General features: G+C 41.1%; 1 protein-coding gene across 5 annotated transcripts in view; it reads left to right on the forward strand.

The window, feature by feature from the left end:
- The window catches only part of LOC110049767 (uncharacterized), a 23,471-nt gene extending 11,608 nt beyond the window's left edge, over positions 1 to 11,863 (forward strand). Inside the window, exons 5-8 of one of the 5 annotated variants that reach the window (XM_089289243.1) lie at positions 730 to 783; positions 1,786 to 6,185; positions 8,490 to 8,540; positions 10,698 to 11,863. In XM_089289243.1, the coding sequence (XP_089145369.1) occupies positions 1,837 to 6,185; positions 8,490 to 8,540; positions 10,698 to 10,719 (4,422 nt within the window). In that variant the 5' untranslated portion in view covers positions 730 to 783; positions 1,786 to 1,836 and the 3' untranslated portion in view covers positions 10,720 to 11,863. Of the gene's footprint in view, positions 1 to 729; positions 784 to 1,785; positions 6,190 to 8,489; positions 8,774 to 10,697 lie in introns of those variants that run through there. The other 4 variants (XM_089289244.1, XM_089289241.1, XM_089289242.1 and 1 more) reach the window with 4 other exon arrangements.
- The last annotated feature ends 637 nt before the right edge of the window (positions 11,864 to 12,500 follow it).

A 12,500-nucleotide genomic window follows, 5' to 3' on the forward strand; every position in this document is an offset into this window, starting at 1 on the left:
GCTGAGTGTATGACATCAGATCAGTCCTCTTATTTTCATATTTTACACATTTTTCAAACTGAAATATCTGCAGACCAAATGCAGATATTTTCAAATGGTAAACAGTGTTTTAGATCTTTCTTGGAATTCTATGTGATACACCAAAAATTTCAATGGATGAAAATTTGATCATGGTAGCATTTAAAAAATAGCTTAAAATGCAGTCAGAATTTAAAATGTTTTCGACATATTGTCAGCTTTAGGATGAAGAGGACATTATGTCAAAGACGTTCGATTTTTACTTTTTTAGTCATTTTTAAACACTTTGAGCCTTGTAAAATATTTTGTCATTATGATTATTGCTTATATGGTAAGTATGATAGGAGTTTCTTGGCAATGGAAACCAGGTGGAAAAGATAGCTTTCATTTTGTCACCCATGTATTGTGACATGATTGGCGAAAATCTTTGTGTTTAATTTGATCATATTTTGTTGTATGTATATCCTCCAAATCTCTATCATTTCTTTTTATGGCACTGTGAGGCTAAAGTTTTGGCAGCATTAATTAAGGGGTGGGGTGGGGCTGGGGATGGGGATGGGGATGTTATAGCAAGCTGTTGCTGGATTGTTTGCAATGGATATTTATTTGAATTGCTGTTGGTAAATTGTTTTTTTAACTTGTTTTTTAAAAATAGATAAGTTATTGATTATTTATTGATTATCTTCTAATCAGGTAATATTTCTTCCTCAGCAGATGCAGAGAGTGACACTAAAGTACTCACAATAAAATTTCTTGGGGAAGATGGTAAGTTACATGTACAGTTGACAAAAAACTTAACTTTTTTATTATTTTATAGTAAATCTGAGTAAGAGTAATTTTCTTTTAGAGTATCAAGGTATCCCTTCATGTCATAGTGGCAAATAAGGTCTGCACACCCTACAGCCAACCAGCTTTGTCAGCTGCTGTGGTGCACACCACACCCCTACTCTTTCCTTCTCCCTCTCTGCTATCCTCATCCATGTTGTGGTGGGTCTGGCCCATTTGGTGTTCAAGTTATTTTATTACATATATTTATTAGGTTATTTTTATTATTTAAATGTTATATTTTGATGTCGAGAGGCTTGTCATTTCCTAAAAGTCACATGTTATAAATATTTTACTGGACCCCTATTGACACCAGCCTAGTGTTGAAAGGGCCACCCAGCACAATTAAAAGATGGCGTGAATTGACTTGAAACAACAAAGAAAGAATTGCGTTCATTCAGCCCTGAACGAATGGCACACCCTCAAAAGACTGTGAGTTGAGATACTGAAGGATAATATATCACTGAACTTGTTTGAATTCATATTTACTGTTTATCCATCATAACGCCCCCACCCCACTCTCTTTCCAGGAAATATGGGGTCTATATATTTCAAGTACATTATTGTGATGGGCAGGGCTTAGTATAGGGTACTTGATAAATGATTCTTACTGTGTATGAATTCGTGCCTGGGTGGCCTCGGTAAAAAAATGCACAGGTAATACAATATGAAATTTATTGTCTTGGTTGTTTGGTTTCGTTTGACGGGGGCTTTAATAAGAGAATGAACGTGATATATTTCTTGCTCTATAAAGGGGGTGTTGGCTGTCACTTATTTGAGAGGGAGGGTTATATAGTAAATTCATGATTTATGGCATTTGTTTTGGTCAAAGATCATAGCACACAGTATTTGTTACATCAAACCCCACTGTCGCCCCCTGTGATGGCAAAGTTAAACAATGATAAATAATCGAAAATGAACCGCTTGTCATATCACACACAGGTACTGTATGGAGATTCATGTAAATCTGTCTGAAGTGTACTTTGGATTACGATGGCAGCTGCTGCACCTTCACCCTTGGCCAGCTCTGTAGAGAAGACAAATGGAGCCAAGCTGAGCAGACTTCTCATTGATGGTGGAACGACAGTTCTGAGGAACGTGTTTGATGGTTTTCATCCTCCTGCAAACCTCGCAGCTGACCTCAACGCCAACCGTCTGATCTTAAACAATCTATACAAGAAAAAGTTTTTACATAAACCTCAGTGGGATTTACTGTTCCCACCTGGTGGAGCCACAGCAGATTCTAACACCTTTGATATCACTCTTCTCTTTCTTCTTCTGACCAACATTTGTGGACTAACCCCTCCTCTCTCAGGGTGGCACAAACCACCACCATCAAGTGACACCTCTCATGAGGCTAACCTTGCTCGCATTAAGCTGTATCGTAATGAGCTGTATGGTCACGTGACATCGACCGGCGTCAAAACAGCTGAATTTAACATCAAATGGCAGGAAATCAGTGCTGTTCTTGTTACTCTTGGGTTGGATCCGGCAGAAGTAGCTCGATTAAAGGCAACACCTATTGGGGAAGATTATATCAGTGCTGTGATCGGGTGGGTGAAAAGTGACGAGGAGATTAAGTCACAGCTGGCAGAAGTACGCAAGACCCAACATGAAGCGCGACAGAGGCAAGAGGAAGACCACAAAACTCTTCAAGATACACACAAGGCAGTTGAAGATGTACGACAGATTCACCAAGGCACACACCAAGTGGTTGAAGACATTTGGACAGCGCAACAGGAAGTGACGAAAACACAAAAGAAGAATCTTGAAACGTTACAGCAAGTCAATGAGAAGGTGGAAAAAATGAAAGAAAGAAGTAACGAAGACGAAGACGATGAAATGCTGAGAAAACTAGCAGAGGTTAATTCCCACAAAGTTATCGAAGATCACGCAGAAAAATACCAAGAGGGAACACGTGTGTTTTTCTTCGAAAGCGTTGAGAAATGGTTAGATGACAGAAGTTCTCCAAACCGAGTAATGGTAATCAGTGGAAATGCAGGAATGGGTAAATCTGTGATCGCGGCCGTTATTTGTAAAAGAATGCAAGAAGTTGGCAGACTGTCAGGGAGTCACTTTTGCCAGTACGACAAAGCACGCTACAGGAATCCCAAGGTGATGCTTCAGTCTTTGGCTTGTCAACTGTCTTCTTCCTCTCCAGAATACAAGGACGCCCTTGTGAAAACGCTCTCCAGAAATCTGGGTGTAGAACTCAACAATATGGAAGTCAAGGACCTCTTTGATTTGCTGTTTGACGAAGTTCTAAGCAAGTTGGAAGACCCGGGCAGGAACATTCTCTTGGTAGTAGACGGACTCGACGAAAGTGAATATGAAGGACGTAATGAGCTGCTGGATGTTATTTCCAATCACTTCATAAAGCTTCCAGGTTGGATTCGATTTCTAGTTACAACCCGACCAGAGATAAACATTGCGGACAGTCTTAAAAGTTTCAAACCTCTTCAGCTGGAGCCAAACGATGCAGAGAACTTAATGGACATGAAGCTGTTATTTGAAAAGCAACTAAGCGATGTGATTCCACAAGATCATCAAGAAGTCATCATAAATGAACTTGTTAAAAAGTCCGAAGGACTCATTATGTATGGTTATTTGCTTGTGCATTTCATCAAAGAGAATGTCTCACTTCTCACTTCTGAACAGCTGGGCAGCACTTTACCCTCGGGTATTTCTTCTGTTTACGAAACATACTTTCGACGTCTGGAGAGGGAACTTTGCAAAGAACTGAAGATCAAAGAAGAACAGTTTCTGATTTTCCTGAGTGCTCTCACAGCTGCAAGAGAACCGTTGTTGCTTGATTTCGTGAGTAAATTGATGCTTCCGGGTTCAAGTTCTTCAGCTGATCGGCGGAAAGTGAGGAACGCGATCGCCTGTATTTCAACTCTTTTACCTGTACGAGATGACCGTATTCGCTTCTTTCACAAGTCCGTTAAGGACTGGTTGACTGATACCTCTTGGTATGGGCAGCACAACTTCACAGTGGATGAGACAGAAGGCCATCGAATCCTTTCCGAACTCTGCACTCACGAACTTGATGATATTAAGCGGAAAGGTGTTGATACTGCACAGCTCAGTGGCGCTGCAAATTACGCCCTGCAACATGGCGTACAACACATGCTACATTTGGAAGAGCATGTTAGAGCGTGTGAGGTAGTAATGAAGTATGTGGTAGACTTAGAGCTCGTGTATGCAAAACTGTGTGTATCCAATGCAGGGGCATCCGAAGATATTTTATCGATTCAAAAGCAGAAAATATTTCAAGTGCTCTCTGAAGATACTAAAGGTATGTTGAATACCTTAATGTTCCTATTACGAAAGTACTACGACAAATTTAGAAATCATCCTGACCAATTTTTCCAAACTGTGCTGAATGAGGGAGGAACAGCACTATCTCCTTCGGTATCGAACCTGTTGCACGCCAAATATCCAGAAAAAGCGTACATGGAATTCGTTCACAAGCAGACGCAGCAGGGAGCTCTCATAGCGCATTTTCAATGTTCATCTGAAGTGGCTTGTTTCGATGTTTCACCACAGTCAGACTACATGGTGTGTGAATGCAGAGACGGAACGATACAGCTGTGGTCGCTTCATACTGGTAAGCAAGTTTGGGTACGTCCTGTGATTGTTGAAAAACATTTCTGGAGTGATTTTGGAGGTTTTAGGGGGTCGCCATCTTCACCTGTCTTTTCATGTTACCGCTCAGTTGTTTTCCATCCTGAAGAAAACGTTGTCTTACCAGGAGTCCTTAGCCATGCCTATACTTTTGACGGAGATCTGAAAGCATTGTTGCCGCAAAGCCTCTGCCGTTTCACAGTTTGTTCAATTTCAGGAGACAAGACCACGATGCTGACTGATTGCCCTGACGACACAAAATGCATTATTATGTGGAGTCTGAAAAATGGTACAGAGATTACTCGGACTACCAGAAATGATGATGTTTTATCTTTTGCGTGGTCACCAGATGGAAGGCTGCTGGCAATTTCCCATTGCACGGGTTTAATTTGTTTTGTTGATGTCAGGGATGGATTTAGAACAGTAGCAGAACACTATTTTGAACACGATCAAGTTTGTGGAATGATTAAGTTCTCACCTGACTGTCGATCTCTCTTTTGTGTTCGTTGGACACTGATAGGTCGTAATTTTCCTCAATATTATCGTTTGAATGTCAATACAGTGGAACACCCCAGCTGTACTTTAGATGATTTGAGTGGCTTCTCGTCTTGGGAATTGGAATCACCCAGTGTGGCTGGCTTTTTGTTAGGAGATCCTCTTCCGTCCTACGATTTGGAGTTTAATTTTGTGTTTGTTACGCGAACAGTATTGAGAGTTCATCCCTTTTGTACTGTCTTAAAGATGCTGAATATCAATAAACTTCGGAGAACCGGCAGGAAAACAAAAATAAGCCGATTAAATAGTAACCGTTCACGTTTTGGCAAGATGAGTAGCGTCGCATTTTCTTTGACTGGGGAGACCGTTTATGTTGTCAGTGGTGATGCGAGAAATAAAATAGCTACGGCTTGGGACGTTTCAAGTGAGGAACCCGTTGGCCAGGTCGGTTTATTCAGGTATTCCTGTCTTGAAGTTCGCATGAAAGAAGGTGTCCTACTATTAACAGTGAATGATTGTCTTGAGATGTGGAATTTTGAATTGTCAAACTGCATCCGACGCTGGCCTGACTTGGTTCAACGTATGGAAATCAAACAGATTGTCCCCATATCAGAAGAGCGGGTGGCGTTAAGTTGTGTGATCAAAGTGATCATCCTGAATACCACAAGTTCAGAGATCGTGTCGATTCCAGTCTATCATGGATATTTTGTCACATGTAACAGTAAATGTCAGCTGTTAACCTGCATCTCAGGTTCATTTCAGTTGTTAGATGGACAAATTACCCTCTGGAAAACCGATCTCCATCCCGCCTGGGGAGGTTTTCTCCGGGAAGGTTTCATTGGAACGTTTTCACTTTCTGAACAGTTTGTTGTCATTTTCGCCAAAACAGGAGACGGTGACCGAGGAATGTACATCCTTGATGCATTTTCCGGAGGAATACTACGTATTTTATGCCAAGGCATTAAATGTTCTTATTGCCAATTTGTCAGTGATGAGGAATGTGTTATCCTCTGTGAGGCATCCTCAGGATCTAGTCTTCAACTATGTAACGTTGAGTCTGGTGACCTGTTGAGCGTAATCGACCTGGAAAGACAAGTGTCTTCTTTAGCAGTCTGTCCTCGTAAACGTCTGCTCGCCATTGACCAAAGTGACTCTAAACTCGGAGTTGAACTGATCCAGGTGCATCTGCTCCGAGATAAAGACAACAGGAATAAGAAAAGGTAAGCTGTTAACGAGCAAAGTAGAAATTTTACAAGTCAATAACTCAACAAACACTGTTTCATTTTGATACATTTCATTACCCAGTATCTGATGTTTTACTTCGAGCTCATGTGCAAACCACAAGTTACGTGTAGTTTATATCTTATGATACATTTTTTCGCTAGATTTTAAATTAACCATTTGTAAGAAAGGTGTGTTATTGTAACACTCCAGTGGGGTTGGTGGGTGCTAGCCTGCGTAGCAAGCGTTTTCTGTGGGGTTCGGGAGCAAAGAATTACAGCGCGAAAAAATGGAGCGAGTAAAAGAGGGGGGAGGGGGAGGGGAAGGAAGGAAGGAAACGCTTGCAGACAAACCCCTGGATTTTGAAAACCGCCCACTTGGCCTTTCATGCCTGAGTGCGCACACTGAGATTTCGTGCTGTCATCGGCTGTCATAAATTAACCAATAAAATCTTCGGCCTTCCGTAGCGGAAGTGAACTTTGAACCAATTTAAACTTTACTTGTCAAAATATGTCTGAAACAACGAGCGCACGGTGGGAGCGGAGAAATTTCGATGAATTAAATTTGGCAATTTATAATCAAGCTATATTTCTTCTCAATCCGTCTAAAAGGAAGGACTGCAAGGGTGAAGTTTTAGCACAAATCTGCCAGAAAGTTAAAATGTGAGAAGTATTCCAGTCGCGTTAGTAATCCTTGTGCTCGCATGATTCGAAATTTTGGATCACTGTATTCATTCGTCCAGGAATCGATACAAGGTAAAATTAGCAAGTCAATTCCCACAAAGGCAATTCCAGTAAAGAAGCGTTTGCTGGAAACGCCAGATCCGCAAATCGGTTCGAGTGTTATCGCCTGCAGCGAAAACAAACAACGGAAAGTCTTCTCGGCAAACTTTGGAATTTGGGCAAGAGAGGCTTCAAACATCTGAGAGGGGAAATAACGATAATCTTGACCAGTATCTGAATAAAGATAATCTTCCCCTAGGCGTCCACCAAGTCAAAGTTGTTTATAAAATGTCCTCGTAAGAATTCCCCGCGACGAGACGACTAAATTTTTGGTAAGGCAAATATGTGACAAAAACTGGCATGCCGCAGCTAACACTATAACAAATCAGTCAGAATTGTACCCAGAGGTTCTAAATGCTGTCAACAAAAATGCTTCTAATGAAATGTCAGAGTACCTACGACAACATGTTGCCATGTAACAAGCCAGACAAAATCACTAGGTTTTCCCACGCAGTAGTGCGAATTTTCTGTCTCGTGGTGTATTATCTTGTCCCTGGAGCATGTGGCATTCAAGAAAGTGATGTTAAAATTACAGGAACAGCTGCAAATTGTGTCGCGCTTGCTTCTGCAATAATGTGCAGGCTTCGAAAAACCAAAGCGTCGGCATTGCACTACAGGATTTCTACCGTACTGTCGAAGCTGACGACTAAATCCTCGTTCAGTGAGAAAAGTTGAAGCGTTTTGTAGCCAAGCTTCAAACGCGTCTTCCCCGTTTCTCTGGCACTCAAAGGTATTAAAATACCTTTGATCAACACATGTCAATAATATTGGACTAGCCTAGCCAATCACGAGCTCCGTTCGCTGGCGAACGGAGGTTTTCAAAATTCACTGGTTTGTCTTGCAAGCGTTTCCTTCCTTCCCCTCTCCCACCTCCCTCCTCCTTTTTTTTTTGGTTCTCGCCCCATTTTCCGCGCAGACAAAACACCGAAAATCCCGTTCCTCGGTCTTTCTTTGCTTCCAAACCCCACGAAAACGCTTGCTACGCAGGCTAGGTGGGTGCGTGCGTGCGTGCGTGTTTGTGTATGTTTGTATGTGTGTGTGTGTATGTCTGTCTGTCTGTCTGTCTGTCTGTCTGTCTGCATGCCAGTCATCGGTAATTGCAGCACAATTGTGAAATGTCGCAAAGGAGAAAGATTTTGAAGAGGCACAAAATCACAATGAATTGGAAACGGGCCTGTTTTTTTGTCAGTTTGTTTTTGGGATTTCAGTTTTACTTCAGTTATGGCTTCCTAGAGCGGTTTTCACTTGAATACCGAAATTTTTTCTGATTTTCTTTGGTTTAACTCATTTGCACATTTTTCTTACCGCGCTTCGCATCGGCTACATTGATTTGTTTCGAGTTTTGATTGGTTCACTGAATTGTCTGTGTTCTTTGTGATCTGTGTGAGTGATTACTTTGGTTTACTTTTGGTTTTACGACACTCAATTGAAAACCGCCCTAAACTCTCTTTATACAAATTGACTTAAAACTAATATTCATAGCATGGAATGACAAATGCTCCTTGTTATTATTTTTAACAGGATGCCGGCCAACACACCACAGAACGAAAAGAGCGCAGGAAATAAGAGACGGTATGCTGTTAGTGTAGATTTTTTAGGGGCATTTTATCCAATCAAGTTTCAAGCTCAAGCCTATTGTTCACTCAATTTTTTGTTTTTTCATTTTATATTTCTTGGTTCTTTCTTGTTGACTACTTAATGCATGGAAACTGGATTTTCTTAGTCTGTACACGTGTTCTCTAGCAGACAGCTGAAATATTAAATTCACGTTTTAGAGAAACTGCAGATAGTAAAGTCTATGCCCCTATCCACACCCTGTCATGGGTATGGTTTCTTCTTTTTAACTTGATGAATTGTTTCATAATGACGTCTTGAATGCTTCAGGAAACATGGACAATACCCTTTCGTCTCCAGGACTTAGGGGTGTTTAAAAACTTCAAGCCAAAATCCCTGTGAACGAGATTGAACGTCACCATTGAGGGTAAACCTTTTGATCTTTGTTGCGTGTGCTCCGGTAGTTCACTCGCATATCCTAAAGCTGTTTTTGAGTTGTGCTTATTAAAAATGCCCATTATCTTGATAATTTGGATGAATATTCCACGGGCCTGTTTAAGTACCTTCGCCACCCCCAACCCCCCCCCCCCCCCGACTCTTTTTTTTGGTTAATTTTGTTACTTAGTTTTATTATATGGCCTGTGTTTGTAGCCGATATAACGCGCGGTCTGATTGGCTCGCGCGCTCTGAGTGCAGCGCATTATGTATGGGTTATTGACCAAGTGTGAGGTCAAGATGGCTGGATATTGGCCAAGTTCTTTTTTTGCGTGTTTATGGACCGAGACGGAGTCGAGGTCCATAAATTCGCAAAAAAAGAACGAGGCCAATATCCAGCCATCTTGACCGAACAAGCTTGGTCAATAAAGGATTTACTATATGGCTTTCGCGGAAATATTTCTTGCGGGACACGGCGGGTAGTCCCGAGCGGGCAAGATAGCTCCATCTTGCCCGCTTGGGTAGCCAATCACAGCGCAGGATTTGATTCATCTTGCCCGCTCACGGAGCTAGCCATATAACTAGTAGTAATCAGAGATTATGAGAGTGCGTTCGACGCTCTCACTTTAATATATAATTATACATCGTAAATAAATGATTTCACCAGCTGACTTTCAACCTTTGTCTATTGCTAAAATCAACATTTTTCAGCAGCAACCGAGGTTTTACAGTCAGATATGCATAGTGTCAAAGTCCATGCTAGTGAAGAGGTCAGGATTTGTTGATACGTTGCGTGACGCTGCCAGTTTCTGTAGTCTCTCAAGTTTCATAGAATATTTAAATTACGTACATTATTCTAAGCTAGCATTTGCAGTCGCGTGCTCGTTTCGCGACTAATTCGAGTATTTCCCCTGATGAATAAAGTAGTCTTATGGATTTTGCCTTCAGAGTACTTTTCCACCAATTCCAAACTATAAAATTTCGACCGGATAAAGACTGAGCTATCTGTCGCGACTGGAACTAATCAACAAATGCAATCCAAATCTAGCTGTTCCCACGGTTATCATCCCAAAGCCAAGTCGTGTTCATAAACAAGGACAATTCCCTCAGATTGCGGTAAACGCTGCCGTCGAAGCGTTTAAATTCGCCAAAATCTAACGCTGAGAGCACATAATAGCGAGGCGTACGGCGACTGAATGGAAAGAAGTCAAAAAAAGATCCATCGGAAAGACGAGCTCACATGGCCTACTCACATACTCAAATGTTCGCCACATGTCTTATCACATGTCTTAGCATGAAACGGTACCAGTTTACTGGCCGTGACATGCCCCTGCAAAAATCAAGCGGGGTGGCCATTTTGGTGTCCTTACAGGAATGTGGTTTTTTTCGGCTTAGAACCGTGCACAGGGAGACCAACTCTGAAAAGTCACAGGTCAAAATTAGGTTTGCGTTCCACTTCGTCGAACGCAATAATCTCCCGTAATGCCCACGGGCGATTACGGGCCTGCAAAACCAAAGCAAAAAGCCATATAATAAACAACTTACTAACCTCGAACGTTCCGTCTTTACGGAAAAATCTCAAATCTCGGCCTTGCTGTATTGACCTCGCTATCGCTCGGTCAATACGGCAAGGTCTCGGTTTGAGATTTTTTCCGTAAAGACCTCACTCTCGGTTAGTAAGTAGTTAATAATATTTTCATGATTGCCTCGTGTGTCTTCAATGTGTGTATCTTTTTTCAGATGTCTAATGATGCCTGAATGACGCCGCTGCTTGACTATTACGACTCTGCACAACTTTCGCATGCTTTGTCTTAGCCTGCAGGACAGACTGTTTGCTGTCATGGCGGAAAGCGTCGCGGAAAGCGCTTGTAACGAACGAATGGTGGGCACGAACCTCATGCTTCTCGTTCCAAGAAGAAGTACTGCTAGAATTTACCGTCTTTATGACCCCAGCAAACCTCACCCTACGTTTCATGGACTTTCCTTACAATATATCATGTCATTGATTTCAAAGGAAGACGCTGGACCAGGCTCAAAACAAGCATTGGACTACACGGCTTCTTGACGAGGACTGCCTTATAATTGAACACGTCAAAGATAAAACTAGAATCTTTTTGTGCTATACTATGACAGAAAACGTTCAAAACAGCAGCAAATATAAACCCAGTTGTAGAATAAATCACGGCCTAGTTAGTAAACTTTAGAATAAGTTCAGTAACTCGGGAACACAGCTTGCTGGAACTAGGCTCTCTTCCACTTGAAAGATTTCCGAGTCATAGCGCCAAGAAGGTATAAAACAATTCCTTCCCGCGGCCAAGGGCTGACTTTTTTTGTTAAACTATGTGAAACGTTTTACGATGTTGAATTCAGTGGTACGTTAATATTTAGTAACAAGAGCAATTAGTATCTTAGTTAAATTAGAGTAGTGTTCAGGGCTATCTTTGTAAATAGTGGATGCGGCCGAATTCAGTGTCCAGTTTACCTTGAGCGGCATCTCAAGTCAGTTGTATATACTCGGAGAAAACTTGGCACTTTTTTTGACTTCGTAAATTAGATAAGATTTTTTTACTTCTAGAGTTAGCAGTAAAGATATAACAATATTTCTTTACAATCGTGATATTTCGCAAAATTGTCTTTTTCTCTCTGTCAAGAGGGGTTTTGTGTAAGTATTCAATTTACTGTAGTGTACATATCAGGAGGATATCAGCCTAATGCTTTTTTACAATTTTCAAAAGCCAGGATGCGTTGCTGTCAGTAACCGTTAATTTAATATATAAGCAATTACCTAATGTTAACTCGTGAACTTCTGAAAAAAAGTTCAAATAATTTAGTATAGAAACTTAGGGCGAGAGTTAAGTGATGGTTCACTAGATTCCAAATATAGCGTTGTTGGTTATTGTGCGAAAGACGTTTCAAGTTTTCTTTTGTTGTCCATCCTGACCTGCTGAGTGAGATGTAAGCCTTTTCTTCATTCCCAAAACGGTCTTTATCATCCTTAAAATATGACAACATTTCTAAGTGGCGAGAAAAAAGAAATCATTAGCCCATTGTATCGATATTGTGCCAAATTCTTACAACCATTATTAGACTTACTTGTGGGCAGTTATTTACAGGTCACGTGGAGGGTGCCCTGCTAATGAAAAGGAAGAAAAAATCCCTGAAATCGTGATTGTTCTTTCTGGCTAAAGTGAATCAAGCCTGGAATGCAAAGAAAGATAGTACGTAAGACTGAAATCTTTTAATTCCACCAGCTAATTGCTTATTTTTGCTGGAATAGCGCCAATCTTACAACAAACAAAGTGGATCTTTAACTGGGTACATACATGAGTTCTAACTGCCACATTTGCTATAGTTAGATCACTTTATAATCGTTTATAAAAAATTATAAATAGGCTTTATTGTCTTTTTATTAAACCTAGTGTGTTGTCTTTTGGAGATGGACATTTTATGTGGGCATGCCTAATTATAGAAGACACGAAAGTGAGGTTTTGGGAAAATTGGGAAATCTTCTCAGAAGTTTGGCTCTTTCCATTCCACCAAACA

The sequence above is a fragment of the Orbicella faveolata genome, unplaced genomic scaffold (assembly GCF_042242905.1).
Source record: "Orbicella faveolata isolate gen_17 unplaced genomic scaffold, um_ofav_v1 contig_2, whole genome shotgun sequence".
NCBI classification, from domain to species: Eukaryota; Metazoa; Cnidaria; class Anthozoa; order Scleractinia; family Merulinidae; genus Orbicella; species Orbicella faveolata.